The sequence below is a fragment of the Chaetodon auriga genome, chromosome 16 (genome assembly GCF_051107435.1).
Source record: "Chaetodon auriga isolate fChaAug3 chromosome 16, fChaAug3.hap1, whole genome shotgun sequence".
NCBI lineage: Eukaryota > Metazoa > Chordata > Actinopteri > Chaetodontiformes > Chaetodontidae > Chaetodon > Chaetodon auriga.
The window spans coordinates 19664714-19686237 of NC_135089.1; the positions used below are offsets into that span (position 1 = coordinate 19664714).

General features: G+C 39.8%; 1 protein-coding gene across 1 annotated transcript; it reads left to right on the forward strand.

The window, feature by feature from the left end:
* Positions 1–325: 325 nt before the first annotated feature.
* LOC143333450 (synaptic vesicular amine transporter-like) lies at positions 326–20344 on the forward strand. Its single transcript, XM_076751489.1, has 16 exons — positions 326–390; positions 2496–2597; positions 3918–4239; positions 4346–4404; positions 7109–7192; positions 7415–7507; positions 13444–13533; positions 13654–13697; positions 13851–13911; positions 14584–14679; positions 14861–14942; positions 15174–15225; positions 15814–15877; positions 17758–17877; positions 18667–18800; positions 19817–20344. The coding sequence occupies exons 1-16, from the start codon at positions 387–389 to the stop codon at positions 19835–19837; spliced, it is 1428 nt and encodes a 475-aa protein (XP_076607604.1). The 5' UTR covers positions 326–386; the 3' UTR covers positions 19838–20344.
* The last annotated feature ends 1180 nt before the right edge of the window (positions 20345–21524 follow it).

A 21524-nucleotide genomic window follows, 5' to 3' on the forward strand; every position in this document is an offset into this window, starting at 1 on the left:
AATAGATAACAGGCATAAATATCCACATCATCAGGAGCAAGTGGATGTGGCCTGTCTCCTGAAGAATTTACAAACAGCTGGTGCAACCAGGTCTGCCCTGTGCTGAGATTTTAGAATTCATGGCAAATTAGTTCTTGGTGCAGCGGATGAACTTAGACGTCCATCTGAAGTCTCATGCTTTATCTAAGTCTTAGTCAGTCTGTGAAATCCCTCCCAGCTGTCTGAAGGTCACGCTGTAATGTCATTGTTATTTTGTCACACCTATGCAACAGGATAAGGTGTAGCCCTTGGTAAATCTTCCTGTTTTTCTGTGTTAGATGGAGAAACTGCTCACTGTCAAATCCAGGCAACACCTTGAAAGCAGTGACGCTGTAGCAACTGAAAATATGGGTACGTCTGAGCTACGATACTTTCTTCTATCTATTATTGAGATTGTTTTCTGCAAAAGTGAATACATAGAGATTGCATGTATGTAATCATGTATGTAGATGTATGTACATATATGATTACACAATTCTAAAAATGTCTTGATGGGACTGATGTGAAATACATATTTTGTGCTGTATATTTGTCCTTGTACATATTCATGTATAGATTTGGCTGTTTAAATCTCAAGATATTTACAAATGTCTAGTGTTAGAGGAATGGAAGCAATAGGGAAACACTTTTTTTTTTTTTTTTTAAATGACTGCATATGTACAGAAAATATACAAAATCTAAATTAAATAAACAAAATATTGCAAATAACAAGGGTTTGACCAGAGGTTTTCAAAGTCTGAATTACTTAAAGAATACTTAAAGAAACTTAACAAAAGTGATGATTCTAAGGCAAATTCTGGAGATAAAAGGCAAGTCTTTTTCATGTTCTGTGATTTCTAAGATGGACATTCATTCACAATGGACACTAGAAATAATGATACTGTTTGGAAATGTGAGTTATTACACTAAAAAGCAGAATGAGTGTTCACTCAAATCAACCTCACCAAATATATACTGCTTAAAAAAATCAAGGGAACACTCCCAGACCTGGATCAGGGCATCGGTGAGCTCCTGGACAGTCTGTGGTGGTACTTGGCGGTGTCAGATGCACTGATACATAATGTCCCATAGGTACTCAATTGGAGTTAGGTCAGGGGTATGTGAAAGCCAGTCAATGGCATCAGTACCTTCGTCATCCAGGAACTGCCTAAACACTCTGGCCACATGAGGCTGGGCATTGTCCTGCACCAGTAGGAACTCAGGGCCAATTGCACCTGTGTAAGGTCTGACACTCTGACGCTCTGAGGATTTCATCCCAGTACCTAACAGCACTCAGGGTACCATTGGCTATGACATGGAGGTCTGTGCGACCCTCCAAGGATATACCTCCCCACACCATCACTGACCCACCACCAAACCGGTCATGCTGGATGATGTTACAGGCAGCGTAACGTTCACCACAGCGTCTCCAGACTCTTTGACGCTTGTCACATGCCAGTGGCGGACTTGTCAGTACTGGTGTTCTCTGGTGAATGCCAATCAAGCTGCATGGTGCTGGGCTTTGAGCACAGGTCCCACTAGAGGATGTCAGACCCTCTTGCAACCCTCATGGAGTCTGTTTTTGACATTTTGGTCAAAAACATGCACACCAGTCATTTTGTAGGGCTCTGGCAGTGCTCCTCCTGTTCCTCCTCGCACAAAGGAGTAGATATCGGTCCTGCTGCTGGGTTGATACCCTTCTATGGCCCTGGCCAGCTCCTTTGTGTAATGGCTGATCTCCTGGTATCTCCTCCATGCTCTTGAGACTGTGCTGGGAGACACAGCAAAACTTCTTGTGCTGCACATATGGATGTGCTATCCTGGAGGAGCTGGACTACCTGTGCAGCCTGACTGGGCTGCAGGTACCGTCTCATGCTACCAGTAGTGACAAGGACACTTACAGAACTCAGAACTAGACAAAAATCCTTCTGGAGGGATAAGGAGATAGCAAATGTCTGAGGCCATCACATGCAGAACCATTCCCTTTTTGGAGGTTGTATTGCTTTTGCCTCTCCATTGCACCTGTTGTCACGTTCATTTGCACCAAAGCAGGTGTAATTGTTCCTAAATGGACAGACTGATATCGCTGAACTTTAACTAACTTGGTGTTATAATGTGGTGATTAAGTGTTCCCTTTCTTTTTTTTAGCAGTATTTGCCTCACATCTCTCCCCCTGCACATCCACTCAAATTCTCTCACCTCTCAGTTTGAAATTCTCTGGGTAAGAACACGTGAATCACACCCCTAATGACAAAATGGCTGAGAAAATTAGCGTTGGCATAAGAAATTCATTCCAAAGACCAGTTTTACCTTTTATAATGCTAAAATGGGATGACCATATGGCACTATGATAATTTCAAAAGTCTGCATTCAGATAATTTAATAATGACTCTTTCCAGTTGAGCAATTTCCAACAATGAATTGGACCAACTTTGAATACAAGGACAAATACTATACATGTCTGCTGTGTAACCTAGACTTACTAACCTGGCTGAGACGGGAGGCCCAGCTGAAGAAGATGGTCGTGGTTGTTGTGTTTATTGCCTTGTTCCTGGATCATATGCTGCTGTCAGTGGTTGGTAGGTTCAGACATACAACCTGTTGTCCAACACTTTACTTCAGCATTTAACCAACCCATGGATGAACATGGCTAGGTACACCAACTTAAGCACAGTACAATTTTGAGGTACTTGAGTATTTCCATTTCATCCTCCTCTGCTACAAATATTACATTCCCCCATGTATCTGACAGCTGAAGGTGCATGTTAAAATGTTACATACAAACATATGACCAGCTTATTAAATACTATAAATTGTCACAGAATAAATGACCCAACTGCATAAACTAGTTCCATCTCAAATAGCATACAGCAGTTTATAAAAGTAAAATGTTTCTTACAAATTAACGCATCAGTGATCACAATATATAATACAGAACAGTACAACACTAACAGGGCCCAGTTTTCTCATGAACACTAGTTTTGAGACTATGAGTACATTTTTCAGATAATGCGTGCATACTTATACTTGTAAAGGAGTATTTCTACAGTGTGGTGGTTTAGTACTTTTACTTACTGTACATGAAATATCTGAATACTTTTCCCCCCACTACACTTAACTGAGATGATTAACCTTACTTATTTGCATTCACCCAACAAAGCCAATTAAGATGTTGCAGGGCTCTCAAGTTTTCAACTGTGTTCAGAGTGAGATTTATGTGTGTGTGTGTGTGTGTGTGTGTGTGTGTGTGTGTGTGTGTGTGTGTGTGTGTGCGTGCATGTGCGTGTGCGCTGTGTGTAACCCCCGCCCCTCCCCCTCCTGCTCAGCACTTACACATAGAAGCCGCCACACATCATGTAGTTGACCAATCACATGCGGCTTGAACAGGAAAAAAAAGTCGGGAAAAAAAAAGACAAAAACAAATTGGCTACCAGGCAGTAGCCAGTTCCGATCGTTTACTTCAAAGAGCCAGATCTAAGAGCCCTTTTCATTTGCGACCGACACATCACTAATTCCTCTACCTGTTCCACTGTTATAAAAAATAGCAGCACAGCTTGGTTGGCGTTATCCTGGTAATTTCTCTGCATGACAAATACAAGGTGTGGCATGTGAGTGTGTGACCGGGTTGAAATGTGTGTGTTTTGAGAGCCCTGATGTTGACTTTACTTGTTTTGCTAGGAACAGTAAGGTGATGAATCAGTCAATGAAACAATGAACCTCTGAATGTTGTCAGCAATGCTGATCTTGCTGTGCTTGTAAATTCATGTATAATACTATAATTTTCATGGTCATCTTTAAAAAATAACACTGCATGTCATTTTAGGGCAATCTGCTGAAGAGATCAAATCTTGTTCAAAAACGTGTGATTTAGATTTTGTTATGCTTTATTTTGTGGGCAGTGCCAATCCTTCCAAGTTACCTGTACATAACTGACCAGGCTTCCTCCACCACTTCTGGGAACAGCACTGGCTCATCAGTCAGTCCTGCTACCATCCAGTCACTCAGGAACAGATCAGGGATTTTGGACTCCACATTTGCAACTCCACACCAGAGCCCAGCTTTCTCCAGTGATCCCACCGTGGCCCACAGACCCCCTGATTCAAACTGTTCTGGAGCAGGTGCTGAGCTGGATGCAGTCAACATCAAAGTTGGCTTGCTGTTGGCCTCAAAGCCCGGTGTACAGCTTATCATTAACCCCTTAATTGGGTCACTAACTGACAGGTGGGTGACTTTTATACTTTGATCTGTGGGGAATGGGCACACATTTATCAAGTTCAAATACACGAGTCAGTGGTCCCTACTTATGTATTGTTGTATTGTTGCACAGGATTGGATACCACATCCCACTGTGTGCTGGTTTCTGCATAATCATTTCAGCAACCACCTGTAAGTATCACATTAGACAGTGAAAACACGCACTCCCACTTTGTTAATGTGGGGGCAAGCTGCCATTGCAGATGGACCAAGCAAAGAAACAAAGGGTTGACTTTTGTCACAAGGCAATGCAACGTCATCCGGTTAGGCTGTGTTGACTAATCAAATAGATGCAACAGCATTTCATTGTAATGAGAACACTTAATTTCTTTTGTTTAACTTACAATCATTATGATAAATGATACATTGACTGCCGCTGTGGTAACTTCCCAGAGTTATAAATTCCTGACTTACATTATTATGAACTGCTGTGCAGTGTTTTAGTGTCTGCAGAGCCTTTAAACTCACAAACCTGCTACTCAGACTGGACTTCCTAGATCGTATTTCATGTCTCATGGATATGTGAAACAATATGCATCCATCAATACAGCGGCTTGTTTTGGACAGTTGTCTTGTTCCACGCTGAGCCACAGAAACACTGAAATAATATGGCTATGTGTGCATTAATAAGAGAATTGAAACATGCATTCAAAAGTAACACAAAGTTACTTTACCTTGTATCTAATTATGTTTATATATAGTAATTGGTAAAGTAAATCAATTACTTGTGAGAAAAGTACTTAGTAAGTGTAAGTAATTACTAATTGTCAGTAACTTGCACAACACAGGTGGTTGACAGCTTGAATTTATCTTGGACTCATTCTACTTGGCAACATTGAAGATAGCTAGCTGAAGGTAAAGCTAATGTTATGTTACGTTAGCTTACCTTTTTATAAATATCTTTGTGCTGGCCTTTTATGTATTTTTCAGGGGAATCGTGAATTAATTTAGTCCATAAATCTGTTACTTGTCTCCTCCCAAGAACCATTAGTATTAGCCACCATTACTGGCTGTCACAGTATATTGAGTCTCTTAACTGAAGGAAGATTTTCCTTCTTCTGTTCACATGCCCAGTCAGTACTTCCACTCTCACTCCCCTGCCAGCCATGCCCTCCTGCCCGCTCACCTGATCACACACCTGACATTCATTCCCAATCAGTCAAGTATTTCAGCCGCTCTCCCACACTCACTCAGTGCCAGATTGTTCTTTGTTTCCATGCAAGACTCTCCAGCAATTACTATTGGACTGATCTCTCATTGCCAAACCCACCTGCCTTTGACCACATCTGTTCTCCTGTTCCCCAGTAAACACCTCAGCCTTTTGTTTCTGACCATGAACCTTGCCCTGCACTTTCTGGATTTTTGTACAAATGTGACTATTCATGTTTGGTTCACCAAACATTTCAAGAGAATCTGGTTTCCATTGAGAGACTATAGTTCCACACTGATCACTGAAGTACATTGTTGCTTATCTGTCTCTGCCAAGCCTGAAATTAAAGTTGCTACAAGCTATATCCGTGTTCTGGTGATACCGCAATTGGGTCCTAAATATACCCGTTACAACTGGCATTGAATTAAGAACCGGTAACATTAGCTAACACCACTGGCAGTGTTAATTTTATCAACGAAAATTCAGACTATAAGTATTCGTTGACGTCATTTTATTGCATGACTAAATTGTAACGACAACGTAAATGAAAAAAATATTGATAACAAAAATTACAGCGAAATCTCTGTTCATCAGGCCCTGACGAGTGAAGACGAGACAAAAAAGTTGTCTGTGTTCAGGTGGGCTAGTACACTTTAGGCGTTCATTTTTATATGATTTATAAAAGTATGGTAAGTCAGTCACACATTCTCAGCCTACTGATTAAATGCATAGTTCAAAATCCATTACAGTATCATGCAGCTGTCTGAGAAAATTATGACTACATTTGACTAAAATTAAACAAAAACTGGATTCCACAGATTAAATCTTGATGAAAACAAATAAAAGACTAAAATGTGACTTAAACTGACTACTATTTTCAGTTAAGGGACTAAGGCTAAAACTAAATTTAATATGATTGTTAGTAAGCAAAGGAGCTAAATCAGCATCTGAACAGAGAAACTTTGGGCAGCGGAGGATTGTTATTCAAATAAGGATTTACAATATGTGATTCCACAAATGCATGAAGAATTTTGTGTTTTTTACCATGTGTTCAACCAAAAAGTTCATTCTTCATGCATTATTTATTATCTATTTCTAATTTTTGATAACAAAAATTACAGCGAAATCTCTGTTCATCAGGCCCTGACGAGTGAAGACGAGACAAAAAAGTTGTCTGTGTTCAGGTGGGCTAGTACACTTTAGGCGTTCATTTTTATATGATTTATAAAAGTATGGTAAGTCAGTCACACATTCTCAGCCTACTGATTAAATGCATAGTTCAAAATCCATTACAGTATCATGCAGCTGTCTGAGAAAATTATGACTACATTTGACTAAAATTAAACAAAAACTGGATTCCACAGATTAAATCTTGATGAAAACAAATAAAAGACTAAAATGTGACTTAAACTGACTACTATTTTCAGTTAAGGGACTAAGGCTAAAACTAAATTTAATATGATTGTTAGTAAGCAAAGGAGCTAAATCAGCATCTGAACAGAGAAACTTTGGGCAGCGGAGGATTGTTATTCAAATAAGGATTTACAATATGTGATTCCACAAATGCATGAAGAATTTTGTGTTTTTTACCATGTGTTCAACCAAAAAGTTCATTCTTCATGCATTATTTATTATCTATTTCTAATTTTTGTGTTATTGAATCTCTATGTCTTTGTTTCTTGTAAGTGTTTGCCTTTTCATCGAGCTACATCATACTGCTGCTGGTCAGATCAGTGCAAGGTGTAGGTGGATCCTGCTTGTCTGTGGCAGGTAAGATATGTTCATTTTTGAGTTGAATCCACTAAAACAACTGGTAGAATTTAGCAATAAAAAAGAACTGGCTTTCATGTCCATTTTTAAATTGATAAAAAAAAAAAAAAACTATAAAATTCCACTTATACTAATTATTATTATTATTATTATTATTATTATTATTATTATTATTATTATTATTATTATTATTATTTTTGTATTATTGATTCTGTTTTGCAGGAATGGGAATGCTGGCTGATGTGTACAAAGATGGCAAGGAGAGAGGGCATGCGATGAGTATATCATTCATTGGTTTGTCCTTAGGATTGATAGGTGTGTATACAGACACAGTTTCTAGGTGCACATACAAAAATAAAGAGCTTTTGGTTGAAAAAATAAGTGCAAAACTGCTTTATTATACAGCAAAAATTACCTTTGACTCACAGACATTCCTCTAAGGTGTATATAAACTAGAAGAGGTAAAATTTCTACCAAAATCTTAGGTGTGCTTGCAATCCCAATGTGCTTGCTGGCCCTTCTGTGTCCTGTGGTCACCAGGCAAAAAATGTAAAGTGCTTTATAAGCGGCGTGTGTACCGCTGCTGTTGGTGACTTGTTTCAATACGCCAAGCAGACACCCAAGACTCATACTTGATACAGAGGTGTCGTCAAACTACTGAAGTGCTCGCCCTCATCTTCTGGTTGGCTTTTGGGTATTTTCCCGAGTTTTCTCCATGCTCAACCACTGTGTGATTCAACCAAGGATGTTATGAAGTTCCTCTTGTACCAATGTGGCTGCATCATTTGGCTTCCAGCGATGGAAGAGGAAAGGAAGGCTGTGATAGAAGTTTTGACAGGTTGGACAACAATGGTGTTTTCCAGAGGACTTTGGGAGCAATAGATGGCTGTCATATACAGATCAAAGCTGCAGCCAATGATGCCACCTGTTACTTAAACAGAAAACCGTCTTACTCTGCTGAACTGCAAAATGTCTATAACCACACAGGAAGATTTGTAGATGTCTTTCGTGGTTACCCTGGTTAAGTCCACGATGCCAGGATTTGTTGCTGTAGTCTACTTTTGTGTCTGTGGTGTGTCGGCCTGCTGACCACTCTCTGCTTGGTGATGGAGGATATCTTTGTATTGACAGCCCCATTATCGTCTTGCCACACAAGCAGTCGGTCAAGGGACCGATCCAGGCTTGCTTCAACAGGCACCATTCAAGGCCAAGGTGCATCATTGAGACCTCTTTTGGCAGAATGAAGGCCCAGTGGAGAGCTATCTTCCTCCAGACTTTACCACTGGATTGGCTAATTGTCCACAACGTGGTCACTGCCTGTACAATGCTCCCCACCATCCTCCTGGGAGATATTAGGGATGAAGCTGTGTTTGAGCTCACCAGAAGATGAGTTGCAGAAGTGGTGAGATCTGCAACAAGTGAAGAACTTGCCGCCTTAATTTCAGCATCTGAGCAGAGGTACAATGTGCTGCAAGAGCATGATTATATGTGATGTACTGTGGCTGACACACAGGGTACATGTGCAAAAACTAAGAATGCAGTTGCGTTGTTCATCTCCTGTTGCTGTAAAAACCCAGTAATAAGTGTTTTTTATGTATATATTTCAAAATTGTTGTTAAAATCAAAAATACAGAATTCAGAAAATATACAAAAGGTTCCTAAGAAATATACTGTATTTATATAGTTAAAAAACTGCCATTTCAGGCAGACTCGCCTACAGCTGTGTAAATCAACAAGATGCCAGCTGCCTCCCATGAGCAATATGTCAGAACCATCTGATTCTCAGGAACAAAGCAGCCGACACCAACCTCGGAACCTGTACCACAGTAGTACAAAGGGAGAACTGCAGTGCTGCCAGTTTAAATTTCCAACCAAACACCTGTGAGTTTGTTGGGCAGGGATACACTTTGTAGACTGGAACGCACCATCCTAAGCTCCCCAAGTGGAGTGATAATTGACACAAACAAAAAGGAAGGATGGTTGATGGCTTTAAGGGGAGCTCAAGCCAACAAAAAAGAACATCTTGTGTACTAGCTGGGAGACATAACACACTTCCAACCCATCATCACAGCTCCCTTGAAGGCAAAAAAAACAGACCTTCCATTTCACTGCACTCTATAATGCTTCAAGACTCAAGACTTAAAAATGCAGAACAATTGAAACACCAGCAGCATTGACTCAGCAGCATTAATTCTGGGTAAACAAGGAGCAGCGTTTTCCATTATAAAACTGATTAAGTAAGACAGCAATTCAAAATAAATGTCACCCACGTCCCTCCACTCTCATTAGTATGAGGGTATGAGTTTAAGAATTTGGGGCCTATGTTTAAAGAGGCACTAGAGGTAGAATACAAGCCCACCAAATGTCCTGATGTGTGACATAGCAGAGAAAAAACTACATTAAAATAATGGTATCTATTTGATATCAGTCAACACCACAAGCAGTCAGGTTTCCACAGGTCCCTGAGGGGGTTGTTGCTGGTGACCTGTTCAGTGAAATACTTAAGCAGGTACCTATTTAGTTAGGGTATCAGCATTATACTCATGTGGAGATAGTCAAATCTGCTCAAACAGTTGAGTCAAGGTAAAACCAGGGTGCAAATTACCCTGGAAACCCCACAAGCTTGATGATGAGGGGGGAATTAAAGCAATAATCGAGGGACTTTTGAAAGCTGTAGTGCTAATAAAAGAACCCCACCTTGTCAGCAACACACCAACATTTTAGTCTTAAAGAGAGATAAGAATAAATATAGATTTGTACATGGCCTTAGAGCAGTAAATGAAGCAGTTGAAGATTATGTGCCTGAAGTGCCAAACCCACACACTCTACTGTTCAACAGTCATCCAAAGGTCAGTCATTTCATGGTCACTGATCAAGTTGTTTGTTTTATTCTTTTTTACTCCCAACCTGCTCTCACTGTTTCCCTATTTTCAGATCCCCCATTTACCAAACTATTCCCACAAACAATATTACAAAAATTACAAATTACACAAATTATTCTACAAATTACAAAGTAAATACACAAGCAAAAACAAACAAAAAAAAAACTATTCCTCTTCTTGTTTGTTTCTCTGTCTACAAGTGTTCTCTCCCTTTTGAAGTTATTGCTATTTTTCAATGTGTATTTACAATGCGTACAACCAGAGTTATTTGTGCATTTATTTATTAAGTTTCTCTGTCAGAAGCCACCAACTATTATTTCAGAAGGTTCACAAGTACTACTCCTATTTTATAATATTTTAATTCTAGTCCTTTTCTATTAATTCGCCCCTATTCACAAATAGCTACAACCTTTTAGCTACAAAAGATTATGGTACTTATTATGGATTACCGATACTGCAGTTTCTGCTGGATGGGTACTTAAGCAAATTGGCTGAGCAGCATTAGTTCTGGGTAAACAAGGAGCAGTGTTTGCATTGGTAAAAATAATTAGTTAAGACAGCAATTCAAATGTCACCCAAGTGTCCCTGTTCTCATTACTGCAGGGTATGAGTATAAGAAATTGGGGTCCATGATGGGATACCCAATTACCATCCTAACTCATCACAAACTTGTAAACCTGATAGAAAAAGTTAAATTTGTGCCCACAGCCCAAAGACAGCAAGAATTCTATCAGCTGTTACAGTATCCAGATGTCTTTATAAAATAATGTACGGTAAAATCCCTGCAGATCTCATGCCTCTATGACACAATGGATAGCAACATGAGTGTATAAAAGAAGTTGAAACATTCTCTAAACTACAACCTGACATGAGTGCAACTCTGCTTAGTGACCCTGATCTGAACTTTTTTGTTGATAGTTCCTGCTGTAGGGACAGAGATGGTTTGAAGACAGGATGTACCGCTGTTTGACAACACAACACAGAAATGGTGGTACTGGAAGCAGAGAAATGTACTCAGCCTTGTTCTGCTCAACTTGCAGAGCTTGTTGCATTGACACATACCTGTGAACTAGCAGACGGTTGCTCTATGAAAATTTATACGAACTCTGCCTATGCTCATGGTGTATGTCACATGTTTGGTGCTACAAGGAAGTCCCGAGATTCCTTGAAGACAGATGATTCACCCATACAGCATCACAACCAAACTAAAAAATTGATTTTGGCCGCATTGAAACCCAGCCGGAAACCCAGCATTACGGTCCTCGAGTGTCCAGCACACAGACAATACATTCACAACAAATGGGAACAATGCACTTACTTACTGACTGCTACCTCCCCTAAAGTAATTATCACACAAATGGCAGTAGAATTGACTAATGAAGTTACACCAATTGACCTTACTTTGCAGAATTCAGCGCCTAAGCTTGAACATCAGTTATGGGAACAAAGGTGGGCATCTAAAGATGAGAAGAATCTCTGGTACAATCATGAAGGGCTTCTGATAGCCCATAAGATCTCCTGACTTGACTGATCCATTAAGTGCATAGTATTGACCATTGCACAAGTGGGGAGATACTAAGAAAAAATTCGAATTGGGGATTCTGGGCAACAAAAATACAAAATGCAAAATGTGGTAGATGCAACTAAGCCCACAAGTATTTTGTGTTGAAGCCAGGACTTGGCCTGCTCCACTGCATCTTGGACATTCCACTTTGTTACTATCCTGACCTCCATACCAGCACCAGATACTTTGGGGTCCCTGGACTCTTTATACTGCAGTACCTCTCTTGTCTGGTCAACCATGAATTCCTCTGTCATATTGATAAATGGAAGTAAGCTTGTTCTTCCACACATAAAGAGCTATGCTGCTTAGACTCCTGAGAAGCCCCAGCCATCTGTGGAGGCCAATGGCGGATCTTCCACTCAAAACCCTCAACTGTTAACATTGTGACATCATACACCAGTAAGGGCCACAGGATCTATGGGAGAATCGCATGCTAATTGATCCATGCCTTAAGCTTCCCATTAAGGACAGACTTGTCTACTGCAGCCAGATGGTTCTCCAGTTTTTGACCTGTTGCTTTGATTGATTCAGTATCCTTCAGTAAACTGATGAATACCCTACCTGGGCTCTTTACGGACTTCTCTGAGATAGATGGAATCAGAGTGCCTCCCAGGGAAAAGTGGAACTGGTCAGCCACTTTCTCTTTCCTCAGCACTAAGGATCTGGACTTTGCTGGTTTGAAGCTCATTGGTGCCTGTGAGATGAGTTTCTCCATACTTCTCAGCAGCCATCTACAACCTGGGGCTCATGTTGTCATCAAATTGAGATCATCCATAAATGCTAATATGGGTGGCTGGTAGACACCAGATCTGGACAAGGGACCTCTACACACTGCTTATTTGGCCAGCATGTTCATAGACAGGTCGAAAAGGTTCACTGATACAGACTCTCAAATTGCAGTTACTGTAACAATTAAGAATGAGGTCCTTGATCTTCCCTGGGACATGGTGGCAATTCAATGTGGTGTCAACCAGTTTTTATAGTATGTAACCATATGCATCAGTCAGGCACAGGCAAGTCTCCTCTCCCTTCTCCTGCTTCTCTGATTCTTCTGAGTGACTACTCCTGTATGCTTGAGGCATACATATGCAGGCGAGATGGTCCTAAACTGTTCCATGTTCTGGTGTTCTCCTCCTTGGGAATATAGACACCTTCAGCATATCTCCACTGTTGTGTGAGATATCACTCTCAGGATCCTCCACAACTGTTGCAGAAGATTGAGGCATCTTTTGTTGACTCCACTGGTACTCCACTGGGTCCAGGGGCCAAGCTTGCTCTTGCTGCTGTTATTATCTCCTGAACCTCCTTCCAACTGGGCTTGCTGCGGTCAATCTCACCAGAATTTCACACTCACCCAGGTCCTTCTCTCTCTCACTATCTGTGTGCGTGTCATGGAGATGCTTGTCAACCTCCTCCTGTTGGCCACTACACTTCTGTAGGAGCTGTCTGGAGAACTTAAAGGGGTCTGCTATTAAGTTAAAAATAATAATATAAAAATACATTATTTACTAAAAACAGCCCTCCTCATTGATTACAGCATTGCCCACAATGGTCCTCTGCAATCAATGCATGCTGGGATATGCTCCAGCTCCTTGCCCCGAACAGAATAAGAAAATGGATGGATGCCTGAAAATGGCCACCAAAAGAGAAATGTATTTTATGCTCCCTTGTGAATCACTTAAGGCTACCTTAAACAAAAAATATTTACCATCATGGAGGTTTCACCATCCAATTGCTTTTTCCACTTACAACATGCTTCTACTTCAGTGTTGAACTTTTTCACTTATCTCTTTTGTATCCTGAAGCGGGTGCTCCATTTGGCAGTGTCATGTATCAGTTTGTGGGAAAGATGGCTCCATTCCTGGTCCTGGCTGTCATCGCTGTGTTGGGTGGAGGTACTGTGGAATGTTGTGTACCTGAGATAAAACATTTAATCCTCCACAGAAGTATTAGTGTGAAACAATTGTTTGTGGCGTTTGTGCATCAGACTGTCCTGTTTCAATGTCCACACACAGGTTTACATTTCCTCATCTTTCAGCCATCACAGGTGCAAACAAAGGTAAAGTATTTCAATTACTCTCTTGCAGTCAGTCAAATAGATAACACTACAGTAAGTAAGTGGCTAATTTCATTTTAATTAATATTAAAAGTTATTAACTACAAACTTTATTCAAATTTCACCGCTCTAACAATGTTCTGTGCTTGTATACAGATGGGAAAAGGCACTCCACTGCTGACTCTACTGAAAGATCCATACATTCTCATTGCTGCTGGTATTTTAAATAACAGAAATAGTCAACAGTATACATAGACAATACAGTTTGATGTCATCTGGTATGCTCTGAGTCCTCTGTGCTTGTCTCCACATCACACTTGCCTGGTTTTCCAATACCAAACTGAATGTTTTATTACCTCAACACAAAAACTGTCTGTCTCACAGCAAAAAAGAATCATTACTGTTCTCAGCTTGTGAAATGTTACAAAAAAATTAACAATAATAATTTTACAGCCTGCAGTGGCATATCACCTTGTGTTTGCATGTGAAAAAAAACACATGCACATATCTGAATGTGTGAGCCTGTAAAAATGTATTTTCTGATTTAATGCCGAGAACCTGTCGCACATTTCAATTAAAATATCCCAACACACAATATATTATTCTGCCTACATGCTCTGGTACTACAGGCAGAAAAGAGCAATTTGCTAAAACCCAGTACATGACATCTCTGGTTTTATATAAAGTTCATGTTCGTTGTCCCTGTTTAAATGAATAAACATGAAATTCTTTGGTTTAGTAATAAGAAAACCAGGCAATAGCATAAAGTCTTGTTGCTCTGTGGAATGGTATGAGGATTGTGAGCATACTAAATGTATAGTAGTAGTAGTAACTTTACTAGTAATAGTAAAGTTAATAATAAATATATTCTATTGACTCTGTTTTCCAGGAGCCATGTGTTGTACAACTATGGTTGTAGCCACAATAGAGACAGCCCTTCCTATCTGGATGATGAAGACCATGTGTCCTAGCAAATGGCAGCTAGGTATTCAAGACACACCTGTGTTGTGCTCATCTAAGCACTCACAGCCCATATAAGAATTCATTGTTCATTTATGTAGTCATCATGTAAGCCACAAAATATCTAGGTTGAAAAGTCAAACTGTAGTTGTACACTATATTTCTCTGTTGCTTTCTTCTTCCATCTCACCATCTCTATGTGTCAGGCATTGTCTTCCTGCCAGACAGCCTCTCCTACCTCATTGCAACCAACGTCTGTGGTTACCTGTCGCAAAAATTCAGTGGAAGGTATGTTGATTGGGTCAAAACCAAAGAGGACTTTAACAGTTAATATTTCAGAGAAATACTGTTTTGAGAGTCCCTAGTGGGATGTTTTTGAAGCAGTTAATGATTTTTTTTATTTTTGTACATTTTAATTTCTTCATTAATGTGAGTGTTTCAATCTTTTCATTATGGTTTTGTTATCAAATACACCAAGACCACTGGTGTTTATACTATGTTGTTAATCGTTTCTCACAGTTGGCTATCTGCCTGTATTGGAATGATCCTGGCCGGAATAACCGCCGTTTTTGTGAGTGCCATGTATTAAGTAAATGGTAAAACTTAAGATTACAGCCCCCATATACAGTGTAAATATTTTGGAATTATTTTAAACACCATCTGGGCACTTATCTGTGACTACAAAATATAACAAGTTTATGCCTACAGGGGACTCGTATTTTGAAACTTCTCACAGTGGAATTTCCTAAACTGTTTCATTATTTAGATATGTCATATTTTTAAAATAAATACAGTAACTCGTCTCATCGCGTAGCAGCACAATTACCCCATTTTTCCCAAATTTTCCTGTCCTGTTAGCCAGTACGGTCCTTTATAATAATAGGTACTCAGTAATTCAGGAAATACTTACTGTAACAGTATAATTTTACCCCCTTATCATTATCATTTATTTATTTACTTATTTTACTCTGAATATACTGAATAATTGCACTGTAATTTGCAGGCTGTAATCTAAATCAAGTAAAGTAATAAATATAATGAAAATAAAGTACATAGAAAAATAAAAATGACAATGGTGACTTTGCACACTTTTGTCTATGATCGTGTCAGTCTTCAAGTTCTTTCCATGACATTGGAAATTTCTTTCTTTATATTTCAGTTTGGATTTTCCAAGACCATCTATCATGTGATTGTTCTGAATGCATTTATTGGCTTTTCAGTTGGTAAGTCATTCTTAATAATTTCCTACAAACTTCCACTTCCCGCTGTCCTACAGAGCAGACACTTCCTCTTGCTTGCTCCCTGCTTTGCTTGCATTCTTTTGCTGATACCCTCGTTTTTCTCTGCCACCGGTTTTAGAAAGAGGATCCTGGATACATATACATGACAGAGACTTAGATTAATGAAAGACACAGAAGGCTGCCACCATATTTTTTATTACTTTTTTTTCTAATTTCTTGGTAGTGTGCGAGCATGTCCTCCAAACAGCGTGAGCCTTTTTTGCTGTGACTGGAAACCTGCGATCAGGATGGAGTGAATATGTTAAAATCTGTGAGCTGCACAGACTGTGAGCAACTGACTGGACTGAGGGAGAGAATTGCACAGCTGGAAAAGAAGATTGACACTGCATCAAAGAGCAGCCTCTATACCTGTCGCTGAAAATGGACAGACTTCTTTTCCACTCAAGCCAGGACTTGGTCGGACGTCTTCTGCCACAAAGGCAAATCCAGCAAGAAATTAAATTGAAGAGGGCATTAAAGAATGCTCACTCCACCACTTGAACTCTCGCTGCAAACAGCCAGAAAGCACTGACTCTGGATGACAAATGGTTTGATAATAGTAACTATGTTGAGGCCGGGGAAACCAATCATGGCACGAGCAGTAAGCTTGGCCGAAACCCAAGAAACAGCCTCGAGACCGCTGCAAGGCCCAAGGCCAGGAGAAATATTACTAGCTCCCCATCTGACAAGCCAAGGGCCAGAAATAATACTGGTAAACCCAGAACTCATAAGCAAGACACCATTCTGATTGGGGACACCATGAATAACAGAGCTGCTGCCAGGCATCCTCTCTGCACATCCAAGTGATCGGAACATTATTATTTATGTTGGATCTTTTGACATTCAGTGAAGGAAAACTGGCTTCTCCTGAAAAAAGACTTTTGTCTGCTATTGGAGAAACTGATCGATTGTCAGTCAAAACATGTATTCAAATCAGACCCCATTCCATATATATATTAAAATCACAATACGATATTTATTGCGATTAAAAAAAAAAAGAAAAACTAAGAAATGCAAAAACTGTTTTGTATGTAAAGTGCTCTGTTTTCCCTCTTTCGTAAAGTAAAATAAAAGCAGCCAGCCATGGCCTAAGCATGTGCAAAAAATTGCCATGAATTCTTTGGCAATGAATGACTGAAATATGTACAATGTCAAAACACAAACAACACAGCAGTCAGTAGCAGTCCTCTAAAAAATAATTAAAAGAGATGTTCTATCGGGTGCCGACATCCATGATCAGTCTGGCAGGTTTAACCGTCTCTGTTTGGTGGTCAGATCAGCTGTTGCAGTTGAACCGCAGTGAAATGATGCTGTTTCACGCCTCACTAGACCGAGCAGACAGCTGGTGAAGCGATGTTTAAAGTGTGTGTAAAACACTTAATGTGTGGGCACAGTCTGACCTCTATCATCCATATTTTCTTCATTGTCTGTAACAACAGCAGTGCCATGATGATTGTTGTTATTCTTCATGTCGAGCTCCCGCTCCAAAACAGCAGATTTCAAACCTCAGCCATGAGTCCAGTGTGTGATTGGATTGGTTTCATTTCCCATTCGCTGCTTATACCATGGGCTGTGACTGTAATCTGAGTTGCTCGTCACATCCACCCATCTGTGATCAATTTTCTGGTTAGGTTTTTTTTAGCAGTGCTTGGCTTGCACACAAATGACTATGATTGTGCCCTCTACTGTTTAAACAAAAACAATACAATTTTCTGCAAGGAGAGATCCTAAATGAGCCTGTAATGTCACGGCAGATAGCGTCCCTACAAACTATCAAATCGCTTTTTGGTCGAACTAATCAATGATTATCTCGTTTCTACCAGGCACAGTGGACTCCTCAATAATGCCGCTCATGGGTTACTTGGTAGACCTGAGATATGTGCCAGTATATGGTACAGTTTACGCTATTGCTGATGTCGCACTTTGCATTGGATTCTGTATAGGTGAGCATTTTTCAACATCACGGAACAGAGGCTCTTTTGTGAATGGGAAAACTATTCCTATGTGCAATTCTGTCATAGTGTTTTTTTTTGTTTTTTTTTTTGTAAAGGCACAGTTGAGATCTCACAGTTACAGCTGCATGACATAACTACATGAGATGTTAAAACAGTTGCACGTAGGGACAAATCCACACAGAATTACCTTCTTTTAAATGTCCATTACTGCAAGTTTGGGACAAAAGAGGAGATATTTACAAAGCCTATTGCAAATTGTGCAAAAATTGCTTTAGAGGCCCTGTACTGGATGGGATTTCCTGTGACAGTGATGGTACCTCAAAGGCATTAGCACACATGTCATGAGACTTGACGACATGTTCTCCATTACCAGTACGAAGCTAGGCTAGTCGTCCGGTGGTGGTAGCTTCAAAACAAGAAAACAAATGAGCATGTTTCCCCCAAATTATTCCCTTACTTGACAGAAATTCCAACATTTGAACTCTAGAAATCCCCCCTTACACTGAATTATATGATCTTGAGTTAAAGGGACTGTAGCCGGTTTAACGTAGACCTCAGACATTGTGCCTCTAGTGGACGCTAAACCACAGCTGCAGTTTCATTGGCAGCCTTGAGAACCAAGGAAGACCATGTGAATTTGTTTCAGACAATGCAGGTTTAAACCTGCCCAAAGACTTAAACTGCAGCCATGCTAATGACAGAGCAACAGCCCCACAGTGCCTGAATATTTGTCTCTTTTTCTTTTAAGGTGTTGAATACTGTCTCTTCTGTCCAAAGGTCCAGTTATTGCCGGTCCTATAGTGGCATGGATTGGCTTCCCCTGGCTCATGGCCATGGTTGGAACAGTAAATGTAATCTATGCACCCCTCTGTGTCTTCCTTTTCAGTCCACCTCAGCGGGAGGAACGAGTGGTGAGAGCTGGGGGGGGGGATTCTTTAAAACACATTTATTGTATAAAACAGTGCTTATTGAGAGATATCTGTCTTTAGGATTTCAGCCTCCTCCAGTAGAATGGAGGTAAATAAAATTTCATTTGTGGTGCTCGCAGAAGTAAACTTTTTCATAATTTGCTACATGTATGTGTAGTTCATGAATGTGTCTACTGAGTTGAATTTTATGCATAACTAAATTAAATAAGATAGTTCTTACACCAAGATGAGTGACCTCAAACAAAAGTGCTGTTTATAATGACATCTTCAAGATTTTTAAGAACATTTCACAAAAGTTAGAATAATGGGATATTTCAGGTTACTTATTTCATTCTAAACTGTATCAATATTACTTACTCTGAAACAATATTCACACATAAATAAAACAAATATCGGCATTTTGCAACCCGCAGAGCTGCACGGTCAAGTTAGCAAAAACAAACGCACAACAACTGGTTAGCAAGGTCAGGTCACACTTTTACTGCCGAGTACAATAAACACGTGGTTAACGCTGTGGCACCAAACCTACTAATTTTTTTTTTTATTCATTTCTTTGAAATGAGCTCAATCTTCCTGAGCTTTCATTCCATGAATAAAGGCATCAACCAATCACATTGTGAGTAACAAATGTCACGTCACAACTCCTAATAACAATGGCAGAGCTCTTGATTGTGTTTCTCATCACCCTGCATAATAAAGAACACAGAAATTAGAAAGATAATGAACTCAAGGACATGCGGGTCACCTCTTCCCTTTCTCTCTGATTGAAGCTGAACTGCCTCACTTAAGTTAACTTCATTGGATATTTCCCATTCATTCCAAACTGTATGAGTACTACTAACTCTGGAACACATTTCTCCATGCATGCATATATAAATAAAACATAGTAACTGGTCATTTATATATGACAAACCCGTGCAGAGCATTTATTTTGCTTGTGTTATTACACTGTTTAACCATTTGCATCAGTCATTACCTGTGTCGTCTTTGTGTTCCAGCTGATAACAAAGGAACACTGAGGAAGTTCAGCCTGAGAACTTCCAATCAAAATGAATGTGGCCTGTATGGAGAACCACCATGGAACTTCACTCTTCATGACAAAGGCCAAGTGAGGACGCTCCATTCTCAAGATAGACAACAGATCAAAATCAAAACAGTTTCTCTCCACTGGTCAAATTGGCCACGATAACATCATAGCTCCAAGAATGACTGTGTTGGTCCAACTTTTTGGTCCAGAGTGATTCTCTTGACGACTATCAAATGGACAGTGGAAAATACAGATTGGGAGTTGTCGCGAAGCACATACAGTGACATATTAGAGCGCTACCAGGAGCATCATCCACCGCCAGAGGAAGCCACGGCAATCTGAAAGGATTACCCACACAAGGACTTGTTTTAAAGTGGACTCTTATTTTCATATTTCTTTCATTATTTTTACTTTGTATTATATGTTTCAGGAACTAGGACTGGTACTGAGCAATGCAAAGTATTGGCTGAAAACAGGGCAAAAATGACGATGCAGGGAAAGATGATCGCTCTTCACAGAGGCCTCCCAGATAGTGCTGGTTTTATTAAAATATTCATAATAACATTGTGTTTTGTCTTTCTTTTTCATAATTATATTTTCATCATATCATATACTCCATGTCAGAGACACAGTCAGAGAATTGAGAAAATTCTCCTACTTCTTTAAACTATTTAAACTATTTAAAATCCGTCCAGGATTTTCTGTAAAAACGCATTGACACAGAGCTGAAAACTGTTTTTCTGAGCTCATGAAAAATTGACTTTTCAGCAATGTTACAAACATATTCAAAAACCCAACAGCATATTAAGTAGTTAAAATGAGCTTTACTTTAAGTATATTTTACCTACAACACGAACATACTTTTGCTTAAATTACCTTTTTAATGCAGGTATTTCATTATTACTGTATTTAAATAAAGGGTCTGAATACTTCTTGCACCACTGCAAAATGGCAGAATGCACTAAGAGCAGGCGAAACAATCATTTGCTTGCAGACTTTTATTATTATTATTGAATTCATAAAGCAACAATGACGCCGCTTAAAGTGCAGCAGCTCCTGGATTTATTCGGAGCGGGCTCACTCACGCTCTCCTTCTCTATACACAACTTGCAAGCATGGAAGCTCTGACAGCCTCAGGATCAACCAGGTCGATTCCTGCCACACTCTTCTGCACAAATATATCCAGGGCAGACTGTCAGGGCTGCGTAAAGTGACGCAGGTGAAGTGGAACTGTCTGAAAGCTAAATAATGTGGTTCAAATGTTAATGTCCACCATGACCCCACAATATCCACACATAGTACATATAGAAGTGAGTGTCTGTGTCTATTTTTACAGGTCAAATATTACATCACAAGCTCACATGATCATATCACACTGGAATCCTTAAGTGACTTTCCTCAAGCATCATCTAACTGGATGCACAGACACGTGCAGAATATCTGCCATCTGAGGTGCAGTGGTGCCACATGACCTTAGCAATGACAGCTGTTCACGAGGACAGGATCAACCTCTGCCTCCACTCAGAACCAGCTGGGCCTGGAATCAGAAACAGAATCAGAAACACATTTGTTGGCTAAGGTAACGTAAACACACACAAGGAATGCAATTCAGACAGCATACAGACAGTGTACATATTATTTACAAGTAATACACAACAAGCAGTTATTTTACACATTCA

Excerpts from the sequence above, each read along its gene's own strand:
- LOC143333450 (XM_076751489.1), top strand. Across the intron at positions 13,534-13,653 it reads CATCGCTGTGTTGGGTGGAG|GTTTACATTTCCTCATCTTT; the intron begins GTACTGTGGAAT and ends GTCCACACACAG. Across the intron at positions 14,680-14,860 it reads TCCTAGCAAATGGCAGCTAG|GCATTGTCTTCCTGCCAGAC; the intron begins GTATTCAAGACA and ends TCTATGTGTCAG.